Here is a 12409-nt window from a genome sequence, read left to right as displayed (position 1 = left end):
AAACAGGATATCGCATTTGCATCAAAGTTGTGCCAGCGAGAATTCAGACAGGAATGGGCAAAAAGGAAAGCAGGAAGATGTTTAAGGGAACAGAGGGCCTTTCCAAAGACGAGGTGTCAAACGGAACAGTGTTTTGCTCCTTTGGTTTAGGAGACGAAGGGACAGTATGATTGTCTATAAGCAGACAGCTCCAGACATCTCGCATAACCGGGGTGCTGCCACGCACGGATACGGGCTCTTCAGGAAGGACAGACAGGGCAGACGTCATGGGCGATGCCCGAACAGCACGCTGAACGCAGGCCAGGACAACGCCTGGCAGGGCAAGGGCTGCCACACGCTGCGCTGCCAGAGCAGCCAGCAGGCCCAGGGAAGCAATCCTTCCTCTCCGTTCCGCGCTGCGAAGAGCGGTGTGCCCCGTTTGGGCCTTCCCAGCACAAGCACACCACTAAAACTGCAGCACGTCAAGTGGAAGACCACCAAAATGATTTAGTGGGCTGGAGGAAATGACATTGGAAACGGGCTCAGAAGGCTGTGCTTGTTCAGCCGGGAAAAGAAGGGGCTCAGGAGAGGGGGATCCGATTCCTGCGTTCAGCTTCCTGAAGCGGGTCACTGAGCACAAGGCCAGACTTATCAGAGGTGCACAGCAACGGGACAAGAGGCAACAGACACAAGTTGCAGTAAAAGAAATTCTGATAAAACATACAGGAAAAAAAACCTCTTCACAGCAGAGATGGCCATACACTGGAAGAGAATGCCCACAGTGACCTCAGAATCTCCACTTTTGGAAATTCAAAACTCAAGGGGACTGGGCCTGAGCAACTTCATACAACTTGAAGGGCTGCCCCGTTTTGCCTGGAGGCCTGAGGCAGACCACCTCCATTGGCTCACCTAGCCTGAATGGTTTCATGATTCAAATGCATGGAGGGGAGAAAGAACAGTTCAAATTAAGTTAAAGATGAAAATGTGATAAAAAATACCTCAGAACAGGTTTAGGCCAGCCCCGTTCTCTGGAAGTTCAGAGCGTTTCTTTACACCAGAACAGCACAATTATATACAGCATCTAATGTCGGGGAGAGTAACAGTGACGTGAAGTTCAATGAGCTTTCAGAACTTAATGTGTTTATGGACAGGACTCAGCAGGGTGGCCATCCGCAACAGGAATAGACTCCATCTTCCAAGGGGCCCTCAACATGTCCCTCCTTCACAGCTTCCTTTGGAGGAAACAAATCACTCTCTCCTTCCTAGCCTCACACTTCCCTTGCTCACCTGCAATGTTCGATCTTCTGTTTGTACCACTGTTTGGGTAACATCCCCCCCGGCCAGCACTAGTTACCTGTGTTTCGAGCAGAGGGTGTGACAACGGCACTGCTGCAAAAGTCTTGTATGCTTGCTTGACATTGATGGGGATCTCATCGGGAGAGGGTGGTGAAGGTGGCTTTTGCTACAGGGACAAAGACAGAAGGTGAAGATAACCACAGATGAAAAAAACCGAACTGGGGGAAACAGCACAACTCAGCCTGCAAAGCCTGAAGGGTGGAACATACACGGGACAGCTCCTGCAGCCTGGGGCAGGAACACGAGCAGTGTATTGTGTACGTGCCGTCTACAGCAGCACGTCTATCAAAACCCCGTCATATTTCCTGGGTGGTGGAAGAACGATACTTCTGGTGGTACAGATCCTCACTGACTTGACCAGAATTTAGTGACTGATCTCTTGGCCGAGGGGTCATATTGGTGCCACAGTCTGTAGGGACTTCCACCCAGTTCAACCAGCAGGCGCCTACTTGAACCAGTGGGCTTTTGGGGCTAGAACGGGACAGCTATACAGTTGACTCTGACCCCTACTTACGACTGAACAAGTCACATTTAGCTTATTAGAAAATTAAAGATAAGCCCTGGCCTTATCTGCCATTTCTGACTCAAGGGGCCTTCTCCATGGGAAAGGATCTATGAGTATCATTTTGGTTTTGCAGTGGCTATTGTACTTCTGTTTATAAAATGACCAGTGTGTACTTCTGTGTACTTCAAGCCTAGTGGTCAAAGTCTTCTAAACCAAAGTGGCAACCTATTCACGGATCTATAATCTACAGACAACCTGCCTTTGATCTCAAATTTTCCCTTCACAGAATTCCACGTACTCAGAAACATCTGACAAGGTCCAAGAGGACCCTCCTGCTACTTGTCATTGGCCTTTGCTGGTCTTTTCCTCACCTCTCTTCCCCATGGTCCCTCCTATCACATTCAGAGAGGAAGAAGAGTCGGGATGACCTGCTCAAAGCATCACAGAAATAAGTGGGAGTAGGGGGGAAATGACACCACCACCTTCCTTTCTAGTAGAAAGCAAATCCCCTGTTGTTGCTTCATTCCTTCAATCCCTCTAGCTGCACTAACTCAGTTTCAGGTGTTTGTGGTTTCTCTTTGTTCTGGACTGAGGCTAAATTATGTTGTTTGATGATGGTCCCTTCTGGATAGGCTAAAGAACGACATGTTGAGAGCAGAAGAGGCTGTAAAATACATGAATCGTGGCCAATTACATGGATTATATACAGCTGTTTGTCTGCTAATCAGGTCTTGAATTTATCATGTCATACAAGCTTCAATAAAAACTGAATGGCTATATTAAAGGTATACAAGTCTTTCGTCATGACAAAGACCAAAATACCTAAATCTTTCTCTCCCATCAATGTACAGCCCAGGGAACACAAATCTCTCAAAAACCAATCATTTTGCAAATCATAAAACTTATTATCAGCAAGATGGTATTGGCTCTTGCTCTAAGATGCAAGACATTGATAGACAAAGGTTCTGAAAGATTTATGCCTCACAGAACATAACACCTCGTCCGTAAGGATCTAAACCCGTACCTGCTCTGGGGATTTCAGCCACGATACAGTTTCAACAATGCCAGCTTCTTGAATGGATAGGTGAAGACACAAGGCAGGCTGGTGAGGCTTGTCTACGTCAGAAAAAGGAATGGGATGTGCCGGCCGTGACTGTACTTGTGAAGAGCATGGGTTCTTACCCAGGCTGTCCAGAGTGACGCATAAACAAGACCAGCTGTAGCTAAGGCACGTGATCTTTGAACTACAGGATCACCACTGTCAGGGTGTGTTCAGCCTACCCACCGGAAAAAGGATACCATAGCGACCCAGGGCAGACAGACACAGCTTAGCAAGAAGGAACTGCACACCACTTACAGAGTTCTGGACAGCGATGCACGGCTCGGGTTGCTGGAAGGGATTGGGGCTGTCCCCGTCCTCTGCACTATGTGAGGCAGCGTTTTGTCGCACTCGGGAAAGAGGCTGAATGACGCCTGGCTTGGTCTGCTTGTGACAACACCATACAGCAGGAGGAAAGGCACAGGAAGAGGGGATGGGGAGAGGCCGGGGGGAGAGAGAGAAGAGAAATGACCGGTTAGGGCAGCAAGATGTCTCTGCCATGCAATGAATAGGACAAATCCATGCACCTGAGCTCAATTCCTTCGCTGTGGTGCTGACTCCAGTGACCAAACTGGGAGGGAGAGCTACTGAAGCACACACCAAACAATGCCTCAGGCGCAAGTATTTTGGACAGGCAAAAAGATTCAGACAATCGGGGTCACTACAGGACCAATGTCACAGAGAAGGCCAGGACACAAGGAAGAATCTACCACGCAGGGAGCAGCTGCAAGGGTCAGAGGGGTACGGCATGAGCATGTCAAAGCTTGGAGAACGTAAGCATCATGAATGGAAGATGCAGCAGGGAAACATCAGCCTTGGGTACTTGCAAAAGCTGGGGATGAAAATGAACTGAGATCCAGCTAGGGCTCCAATTAGAAATGCAGACATAAGAGCAAAGACAAGAGTCTGAGATTTGACCTAGACATCATCGCTGCTGGATGCTGCGTGGACGTGAACAAAACATCTAATACTACAGAGAGTAGAAGCAGGAATTGAGTAAGCCAGCAAAAACTACATGAATGGAAGCTGCAAGGGTAAACAGGAATAAAAGCTGCAGAAACACTTGCATCAAGTTTCCAAAATGACAATATTTAATACTTAGTGCATTTGTACAAACTCGAGGTATAGTGGAGGACTGAAGAAGACAGAATAAGAACCAGCAGTGATACCTGTACGGCTGAAGTGAGCACACAGAGAAGCAAGAAGCAACCTGGAGAATGCATGGGGGCACTACAATAAGGTCTCACGGCAGATGTACTTACCGATTTACTGTCATCCTGCGATGTAATGAAGTTAATGGAAGCCTGAAAAGAGAAATACAGGTGTAAAATTGGAGTCCACACAGGAAGCCTTTAGTCTACCCTGCTCCATACAAAAGAAACACAAAACCCCCAACCCCTCCCCTGCCCTGGCACTCGCCCTGTGCAGGGAAAAGCCCCCAGGTCCCATACTAACCCCTGCCATACCTCCTTCTTCACTGGGGAGCAGTCCAGAGCCCACCCGCAAGAGCTTCTCCCAGTTCCGCTCACAACTGTCTGCACATCTCTGGGCACCGACCCTCACGCTGCCCCTCTCCACTTCAGTTCAGCGGGTCCTGGCCCTCATTTACATCCCCTGCCCCCTGCACTTGCTACTGAGCTTGAGCAAAGCCACCAGCACCACGGTTTCTCTGCCAGGAAGCGTTCACAGATGCCATCTCAGCAGTGGCTAGCAGGGAGCAGCCTCTTGTGCCTCAGTCTGCCGCGCTGGACGCTGCTCTCTGCAGCAAGCCCTCGGTGCGCACCAAGCCCAAGAGCCAGGGAACGTGGGGCCGGAGGAAGGGGTGGAGAGCAGCACGGAGCAGCAGCGCACACTGCACACCAACGGGCACTTACAAAGCGGGTCTCCCTGCCTGCCAGGTGAGCTGGCCGAGGGGTTGCAGGCGTCTGGAGAGGGGCAACGCCAGGGAGGATCGTCAGGGGAGAGAATGGGAGAGAAAACGAAGAGACCGGGTTTTCCACGTGAGAGGCTGAGACAAGCACCTTTCCCAGCACAGAGACTGCAGCTACCCAGGGCCGTCAGTGTCCCCATGCAGCTCCTTACTGCCTGCCACTGAGAAAGCCCCTCTGCCCTCCTTGGCACGCACACAGACCCACCACAAACACCTCTTTCCTCCCTCCCACCTGCTTCTTCCCCCACCAGAAGCTTGCAGAACTCTCAAGGCCTTGCAAGACCATCATGACAGACCTCAGGAAAAAGGATCCAACTTCTCTCAGGAATTCTCCAAGAGCTCCAAAATAAGCCTATACATTCTGGCTGGACTACAAGATGTCAAAACCAATGAAGATGCAAATCCTTGGAACTTCTATTCTGGAGCAACAACCTGAAGGTCAAGTCTCCTGAATTCCCAGAAAATGTACAAGCCACAAGGCTAGTGATTGCCCTGTGTCCTTCAGTACTATTCGCTGGACCTGTCCTATTTTGTGTACCATTCACCGTCCAGAGAAAACTAAACCTACCAGATACAGCTTCACCTGACATGCAGGAGACTGCTGCAGAAGGCTCTGGCCCCAAAAGTATTAAATCACGTAAATGTGACAAAGCTCACATACAGAATGCAGGGTAGAGAATGCCACTGGCAAGACTAACAGCCCAGCACGGTGACACCAAGGTACAAGCACCAGAGTCACTAGCGTGTAACAGCCACAGACAGAGTAAGGAAAGGGGCTATCAAAATGGCACACAGCTTAGATCTCAGAAAGGAAAGCAGGGAGCAAACCTGCTGAAGACCTTAAAAGGCTAAAATAACGGACAAAGTAATGAAATTAGCTATAAACACTTTAAGAAATTAATAGAATCTCTCACGGTATACACATCTCTAACAGAGAGACGAAAGACAAAACCCAAGAAAAAGCTGTATAGATGATAATTCAGTATGTTGCTCAAGCTACAGAGAATTCAAAATACAAAAAACCTGAAGTGATAGAATAGTCTGCCAATTACAGAAAGTGCTACATAACCGGGAATTTGAGACATCCAACTTAAAATTGGAAAGACAAATGCCTGCATCCGCAAAAAATCCTGCTGGGGTGCTCTTAACTCCATAGCATGCATTAGTGAGACCTCGTTTATTCTCAGAGCCCGCGAGGGGAGAGGGAACAGAGTCACCTGTAAAGTCTCTACTTTCAGAGCAGTGACTGCTATGAGAAGACAAAGCAGTCACTGTTGCCACAGGACCTGGATAATGACAAACCGCTAGACACTAAAGACAAACAAGTCATCCCTGAGCAAGCCCACCCTGAGGCAGAAGAGCAGATGGCATTACAGCCAGAGGGTTGCTAGCAGCAAGGACTTTGGCACTGAGCCTCCAGTGCCAAAACACTGATAAACAAAAACATCGGGGGTACTATGAAAGTTGTCTACGACAAATTGGAACAGGGGACATTCCATCCAAATACAAGTTTTAAAACAAAAAAAAAAAAAAAAAAAAAAAAAAATCAGGAGGAGTCAAATACTGGAGTTGGCTTTTAGAAAGATTTAGAGTTTCCATCTCTAGAGGTGTTTAAAATTTAACTGGACATGGCCTTGAGCAACCTGATCTAATTGGACCTGCTCTGAATGTGGTCTTAGACCAGACCTTCCACCCTAAATCATTCCGTGAGCAGCTACAAGGCCACCCTGTGGGATTTGGGCTTCTTTCTCAACTGACAGATGAGGATCTTTAAAGACAGTGCAAATTAATATCTAGATCTCTTTCTATTGTAAAATGGGGAGTATCATCCCCACTCCATTCCTTCTAGTTAGAAAGAACCCCGTCTGAAAGAAAATTTGCACTTGTGGTAAAAGGAAAGCTTACAAACAGCCCAAAATAAGCCTCTGAACAGCATGCAACTGCTGTCAGAAAAGCAAACGAGTAAACATCATGCAGTTGGAACAGAAAGCACTGAAACAGAATTACTACAATGAACAGTATTTTCTAATCTTATCGTGTCCCTGAGGTCACTCAGTTTCAAAAGATCTAAGAACTGAGGGAGATGCAAGAGAGGCCAAGGAAGCAACACAAGATGGACTGAACTGTTACTCCCTACACTTCCAGCACCTCTTCGCTGCTCCCAGCCATGTGGTCCTGACCCCTCTCCTGAGTCAGTGGTAATTGTCACCTCATCACAAAATGATGCAGGTCATCTCACTAAGCTGAACTAACCTAGCAAAAAAGCAGACAGCTTTTGTCCAGCTTGGAGAACTGACACGGCTCGGGTAAAGACCAGGTAAGTGCCAGAGCTAGTGGGACCAAACAGCTGGAGAACAGCTGCACTCCAAAGAGAATGCAACAGACACTGAACGGCTAAGGATAGAGTACAAGGTACAATTTTGAGTTCATGCCAGCCTCCCCATATAAAAAACAATAATTTGGAATGACTGTGAAAGGAAAATTTTAAGAATCCATTTTAGAGTATTTAACTTCAAAAGGCTCAGCTAACTTGTGCAACCTACTGCCACAGGACAAAAAGTGAAATCTAAGATTTCACAAGATTTAACAGAAAAGATCAGAGTTGGTGTGAGAAATAAAAACAGCTAGTGAGAACAGGTAATGCTCACCAAAAAAAACCCAAACCCCACAACTCAAAAGTTACAAGAAATAAAGAAACTTTCCATTTCAGAGTGAAAGCTGGCCCCTAACCAAAGTGTTTTAGAAAATCTAAGGGCAGGCTAACTTATAAATTGTCTGCTGCAGGATCCTTCGATTTTCCTCCGAACAGCTGATGTGGTTGCTGACAGCGTCACAAACAGAACTAGGGGTTTCTCTAGGAGATTGAGCCACACTGGCTTGCAGACCTGAGATGATTCTCCGGATCCTGACTTTTCCATTTCTTCTGAAGTACCAACTGCCAGGATTAAACAGTCTCTGTACAAGGCATTGGTGAGGCCATTCTCAAAAACCCCAGAAAACCACTGTTTTGTAGTCACTCTAGGTACTCCCTTGCTCCTCACCCTGGGAATTAAGTTACCCCTTGGAGCAACACCTTTCCACACAGTTTATGACTAGCTAGTTATACTGCTGCGTCTCTGAGACATTTGGAAGGAGCAGAATTCCTCCCGTAGTTCTCTAGTCGCCTGCTGTGATGGATATCCCTCATCCTCAAAGGCATTACTCTCAAGGGTGAAGATCACACTCGGCTCCCTCTGCCCTTCTGCCCTGGTGCCGTCTTGCCCTGGAAGTGTGCCCCCTGCCCTTCCCCGTTCTGCCCGTCCTGGGGGCAGTCTCACCTGCTGCGTACTGGGAGAATAGGGGGTTTCACGCCTGGAATTTCCTGTCCCAGACTCGCCCGCAGAAGCCTGAAAGAGAGAAGACAAAGCTAGATAGTTACTATACAGCGACAGCTACCACGCCTCTCCCTGAGCAGTGAGCGCACGAGGGCGACCACTGACATCCAGTGCGAGGCCACCGCAAGAGCAGAGTTAGCACTGGGCCCAACAGCAGTTGTCACGCGCAAAAAGCACTGGAAACAGCAAGGGAACAACATTAAACACTGGAACTGAGATGACAGTCAAATGCCCTGCGAGGTCAACTACATCGGGTTAAAGCCTTCTGTCTCGTAAAACATCCCCGGGAATCCTCTCCTCCTAACTTTTCTTTGGCCCTCAACAGACTGGGCCGCAGTCTGGGCAAACCTCCTGTTGTACAGACACCAAGGGAAAAAGCTGCTCCAAACAGAAAGGAGACAAGATCCATTGCTGCTGGCCTGACGGTAAGACCTTTAGGAGTAGCCCAGAGCACACAGGGCTCTCACTCCTTCTGCAGGAATCCACCATCACCAACGCGCAGGCTCAGCTGGCCTACAGCCACCCCAACAGCGACGACGAGAGAGCAGAGTCCCGGTAATCACGTGCAGTCTGTCCACAGGACTAAGGAGCATGATTTTTAAAGTATTTTAGATACCTACAGATGGAAACAGGTCATTTGGGATTTAGAGAACTGTTTAAGCAAATCTAGGGTTCCATAATCATTAACAGCGTACCCATGCACTAGTGAACCACGTTACTATGATTCCAGTCTGCCTTGCACAGTGGTATTTCTACTGGACAGCCAGGAGACGTGATCTGGTGTTTATACTGGAGCACAGAAGACATCCGATCCTTCTTTAGGGCTTTGAGAAACCTGGTCTAGTGGAAGGTGTCCCTGCCCAGGGGAGGGGGGTTGGACCTAGGTGACCTTCAAGGCCCCTTCCAACCCAAACCATTCTGTGATTCTCAGCACTGTAATGACAGAGAATGCAGCAGTATCAACTGATCTACTTCCATGTCTCCACTGCAAAGAGTGGTCTTGCTCATCCTGCTACTGCTATCCAAGTCATTCCGAGTGCCAGCACATGCAGCTCACCAATCCTCAAGGAAGGAGCTGTTCTACCACACTGTTTTTCAGGGACTTTAGCTTCCTAACCCAGTGACACATGCGGCTCCAGTTCTGGTGTCAAAAGACAGGATGAGAACACGCAGACAGGGGGAACTGATCCCTTTTGACAGCAATGTGGAACTAGATGAGCTGACGCCCACCTCCAGACTGAAAACAGCTGATCTGGCATAAAGCCAGCCTTTAGAAAGGGTCAGTGCTTTGTGACCGCTGCTTTTTTTATCTTTTGAACTCTGAAGCTGGATGTCTGTAATGTCCAAACCACAGCCTTTGACTTTTAATCCAGTGAGAGGCTACAGAGATTCAACTGCATGCCTTGCTCTATGCTCATCTGCTTTTGTATCTGTGAAAAACAAACTCTCACCAAGGAACCAGGCTAAAAACACCTAAGAGAACTACAGCTGGGTGGTGTTTTGTTTGTTTGCCTTTTTCTTCTGCATGCGGAGGCTGTTTGTTTGTGGCTCTTTTGCTTCTCTTGCTTTTCAGACCTGCTGAAAGGCTGAGGAAGGAAGGTAAGAGTGGTGTGGTCCTAATCTGGAACATAATATCTTTGGGTCTGGTCCTTGCACTGCCACAGATTTCCTGTGCGACAGTGAAAAGGTTAAATACAAACAGATTTCCCAGAGCAGAAAGCAAAGTTCTCCCTTGAAACCTGGAAGTCTCGATACACTGCAATGTGTCACTTCTAAGAACAGCATGCTCCTGGGCTGTAGACGATGCCAGCTGCAGTGCCTCTTAGCTTTCAGAAGTCTAAAAATGGCTGTGTCTGGTCAGGCCCAGGTACAACAGTGCGACACCACCACCATTCTTGTACCAGCCCTGCCAGCTCCCCACCCACGACCACAGCAGATGGGGCACACCCCTGCTCCTAGCCAGACAGACGCTGGGGAAGTCTCCCGAGACCACTGCCTCCCCTGGAAGAGGGGCTCGGCAGCACGCACACGTGGCAATAACTGGGGATCATTAGTGGCTGGAAGACAATTCACTGGCGTCAGCGACTGCCAGCTGCTGCACACAATGCTGAAGAAGCACACGTGTTAGGTGGGACTGGCCCCCGCCCAGGCCTCGTGCTGCCCGGCGTCTGGGGTCCCGTGCATGCGCAGGGGTTTAGTAGAATGCAGGTGGCCTTAACTGCGTGACTGCATGCCACACACAGCGTGCTGCGGGACGGCTTGCCTTGGAGTAAAGGTTGGTCTTCAGCACTCCCTCCCTGCCATAGCCCAGCGGCGGGCCCCCCAGGCAAGCCTTGCCTGCGGCTTTCCCTTTGCGATTCGCCACCACAAAGGGGTTCTCGCTGAAGAGGATCGGCTGAGAGTCGATCATGCACTCTTGCTCTGGTGTCTCTGGCATCTGGTCCTGGGACAAGGGACAACCCGTGGGATCCTGCTTGTCTAGCTGGGGCTTTTCTGCCCCACTGGCGCTCTTGTCGCGTGATGCCGGGTCCTGAGGGAGGCCAGGCACGCTGCCGACGGTGGGCCCTGCAGCTGTTTCCGGGTACGAATCCCGGCTGTCCTGTGCCACTGGCAGAGACAGCAGCGCACAGCCGCCCTCCATTCTCGAGCTGGCCTGATTATACTGAACACGCTGAGAGGAAAACAAAAGGATCAGAAAGAAGTAAGGAGAACAGAGTAAAGGAGAAGAGGGAGAAAACACAGAGCAGCTGTGATGCTGAAGGACAGGGAAAGGAGAATTCCAGCACTAATGCCCCCACAACCATCCCTTCCCACTCTTCTACTCTATCACCAATCTCAGGATCCCCAATGCCGCTTCCAAGAGACGACCTTGCCGTCAGCGTGCAATACACACACCAAGCAGCTGACAGGCGCGCACTCCCTGCACTTTTCCAGCTCTCATACACGTTCCAGTCTGCGCTTCAGCAGCTCACCAGTATCGCTGCTGCTCTCTAGCAAAACTGATTGCCAAAACCCACACGAGCACACGTCCTCTCCCATTTCACTGCAGCACACCCTCCGTTCAGCTCCACCATCACACGGCCAGACACCAGCTGTCTCACTCCAGCGTACTTTCAGGTAGTTCCAGCCCTGCCATGCAGAGTACCACCTCCCACCTTGCTCCAACGCATTTCCACAGTTACACAGTCATCACCGAATCATCTACCTCGTGCATTTCCATCAACCCGCACAGGCAAACACGCTTTTATGGCCCCGCTCCATCAAAACACGCACCAACAAGCAGCAGAATGCTAAATAACAGCTATAGCACAGGTCCCTTTGAGCACTCTTACTGAGGGCAGGACTGAAACAGGGCTCAACTGTACCCACCCGAGATGAAGCACTGACCTCTCCTCTTGTAATACTGTAGAGAGTTTGTTACCCCAGCCAAAGCCTTCTTCCGGGAAGCAGAGATAATCAGAACACAATGATCAAATCTCCTTCCATCCAAGTGCCTGCCAGGGAGCAGAAAGACCTCTTCTGCTCAGAGCACATTCTCCAACTCCTGTGTCACGGCAGCATTCACAAAAATAGCTCTCAAGGGCCGGGTGGGCTGGTGACTACAATGGCAGCTGAGAGGCTCAGGAATTTCTGAGGCCCTCCCCGAACCCCTCAACCCCAGCCCAACCTAAAGCAGTGGCTGGCAGAGCCCTGGCTCATATCGTATTTCTTCAGACAGTGAAGCCTGTGCTACCCTCAGAAATTTCGCTATTGCAGCGATGTGATCTTCCAATGTAAAAAAACCCAAACAAAAAAACCCCAATTCCAACCTTCTTCTCGCAGAGTGCCATGAAGTACACTAGCAGGAGCTCTAGCGCACATGAAGTTACGCCAGGCAAAAAGTACTTTCAGGAACACTGTTTGTTCATCGGGAAAGCTGTCATGACGACACTGGCAGCAACCCACCACCGCCACGGGTGTCGGTCCTACTGCCAGGTCTCTCGGACACCGCTGCTGCTTTCCCTTGCCAAGAAGGGCGCAAACACTGGCCAACCTGGGTTCCAGGTGAATCCCACCACCAAGGCGTGCTTTGCTCTGCACAGAGGGAAAAAGTAAACAAAACTTTTAGGGCACTGTGGAGATGGGCACCTCACCATGGCTGCAGGAAGTCTGACAGTTCGTGGGGA

The 12409-nt window shown here is 49.5% G+C and overlaps 1 protein-coding gene across 26 annotated transcripts in view; it reads right to left on the bottom strand.

Moving 5' to 3' along the window:
• Positions 1-12409, bottom strand: part of SCRIB (scribble planar cell polarity protein) — a 110847-nt gene that overhangs the window by 23963 nt on the left and 74475 nt on the right. For 12 of the 26 annotated variants that reach the window (XM_086741427.1, XM_086741432.1, XM_086741419.1 and 9 more), the window contains 5 exons: positions 8187-8255; positions 4814-4864; positions 4202-4243; positions 3198-3326; positions 1334-1441 (listed from right to left, as the gene is read on the bottom strand). In XM_086741427.1, the coding sequence (XP_086597553.1) occupies positions 1334-1441; positions 3198-3326; positions 4202-4243; positions 4814-4864; positions 8187-8255 (399 nt within the window). Of the gene's footprint in view, positions 1-1333; positions 1442-3197; positions 3327-4201; positions 4244-4813; positions 4865-8186; positions 8256-10506; positions 10915-12409 lie in introns of all 26 variants that reach the window. The other 14 variants (XM_086741414.1, XM_086741430.1, XM_086741435.1 and 11 more) reach the window with 9 other exon arrangements.

This window comes from Chlamydotis macqueenii, chromosome 2, assembly GCF_036417535.1.
Source record: "Chlamydotis macqueenii isolate bChlMac1 chromosome 2, bChlMac1.mat, whole genome shotgun sequence".
Classification (NCBI taxonomy): Eukaryota; Metazoa; Chordata; class Aves; order Otidiformes; family Otididae; genus Chlamydotis; species Chlamydotis macqueenii.
This window is presented reverse-complemented; position numbering and strand designations above follow the sequence as displayed.